General features: G+C 47.1%; 1 protein-coding gene across 1 annotated transcript; it reads right to left on the reverse strand.

Moving 5' to 3' along the window:
• Window positions 1-890: 890 nt before the first annotated feature.
• Window positions 891-1,328, reverse strand: DQ04_11491000 (hypothetical protein; the record flags this gene model as incomplete). Its single annotated transcript, XM_009316536.1, has 1 exon — window positions 891-1,328. The coding sequence occupies one exon, from the start codon at window positions 1,326-1,328 to the stop codon at window positions 891-893; it is 438 nt and encodes a 145-aa protein (XP_009314811.1).
• Between the last annotated feature and the right edge of the window lie 226 nt (window positions 1,329-1,554).

The raw sequence follows: 1,554 nt of genomic DNA on the forward strand, positions 1-1,554 counted from the left end.
TTTGCTTCAACATTCACTCTTTGTAGAGGCATCACCACCTCCGTAGGTGTATATATATATATATATATATATATATATATTTGTTGTTCTTCTTTCTCCGTCTGCATGTGCATGTCTGGATGCACTGAATGGGTTTCATTCCCTCACGCGTCTGTTGCCCCACGCGCCCCCGATAGAACACTAAAAACAAAACACCAAACAAATAAACTCGGAAAGCGCAACCCATGGGCAACACACACGGAGAAAAATCAAAGAGAAGACACCTCGGATAAATCCTCTTACAGAAACACGTACAAAAGCAAAACCGGAATACAGGTGCTAACAGATACCAACGTATGTAGAAAACAAAGGTATATGACGATCAAGAGATATATAGATATATATATATATATGTATATATGTATATACGGATGATTTCATTGATGGGAAGGCCACGAAAAGAAAAGAAAAATGAAGTCTGACCCGTGACTATGAAGGACCAGAATGAGCGAATCAACAATAGATTGAATCAAGGCCGCCCCTTCTCCACTGCAGCTCCCGCACACATTTCTCTCCAATGCTCGCAGGAGTGACGGGAGGCTGCGTGAAGATGGTTGCAACAGTAATGGTGGTGGTGGTGGTTGTGGTGACGGTTACGCCTTTTAAGTTCCTGGAGGTAGGCGGGGCGGAATAGAGCTGGGAGAAGAAGAAAAAGAACCAAACAAAAACAAAACAAAACAAAACAAAGAAAAAAAAAGGTGAATGGGTTAGTGAAGTTTGGGTGCGTGTGGCGTCACTTTAGGGGGGGGGGAGAAATGGCGCGAAAGAACAAAGAAAAAAGTAACGCAAGAGTAAAACAGCGAAAGTAATGAATCGACCAACAAAAATAAACCAAACAAACAAAAAAGACCTCAAGAAGGAGAACAGTGCGGGGCGCGAAGACGGCTCTGGGGGCTGGTGGTGCAAAGTGTGGGACGGAGAGCCGAGAGAGTTGGGAAACAGAACAAGAGTGGCATGCACTCGCATGCTCCCCACATTTCTTCTTCTTCTTCTTCCTGCTGCTGCTGCTCCTCCTCCTCTTTCGCCGTCTTTCCAGCAGGAGGAGACGCTGCAGCAGCAGCAGCAAGAATGATTCTGCATCCACTCGTTCCTTTACATTTGTAACCACAAGACTGATCCATGTGACCCACACATCCATAACTCAAACCCCCTCCGCCGTCACTCCAGTAATGCCTGTAGCCGTTCCTGCTGTGAGAGTCTTTCCGCGAGAAGGGGGGCGGGCGGGCACCCGCCGCCGCCGCCGCCGCCGTCAATACATATAAATACCGAGCACCATGGGGAGAGCGCATAGTAACAGGGGGAACAATTAATAACAGCGCTCGCAGTCGTCGTGGCCCCACACACGCATCCAGAGAAGTGTGCGGAACAGTAAAGAAGGGTGTGTGTGTGTGTCCTCCGCCCGGGCGCGAAGCCAAAGAACACACACCCCACACACCAAGAAACAAAACAAAAAAGCCGAAAAAAGAGAAACAAAACAAAACAACACGCAAATCAGCGCTGAAAGAAAAAAAAAAA

Source organism: Trypanosoma grayi (assembly GCF_000691245.1).
Source record: "Trypanosoma grayi strain ANR4 Tgr_1149_V1, whole genome shotgun sequence".
Classification (NCBI taxonomy): Eukaryota; Euglenozoa; class Kinetoplastea; order Trypanosomatida; family Trypanosomatidae; genus Trypanosoma; species Trypanosoma grayi.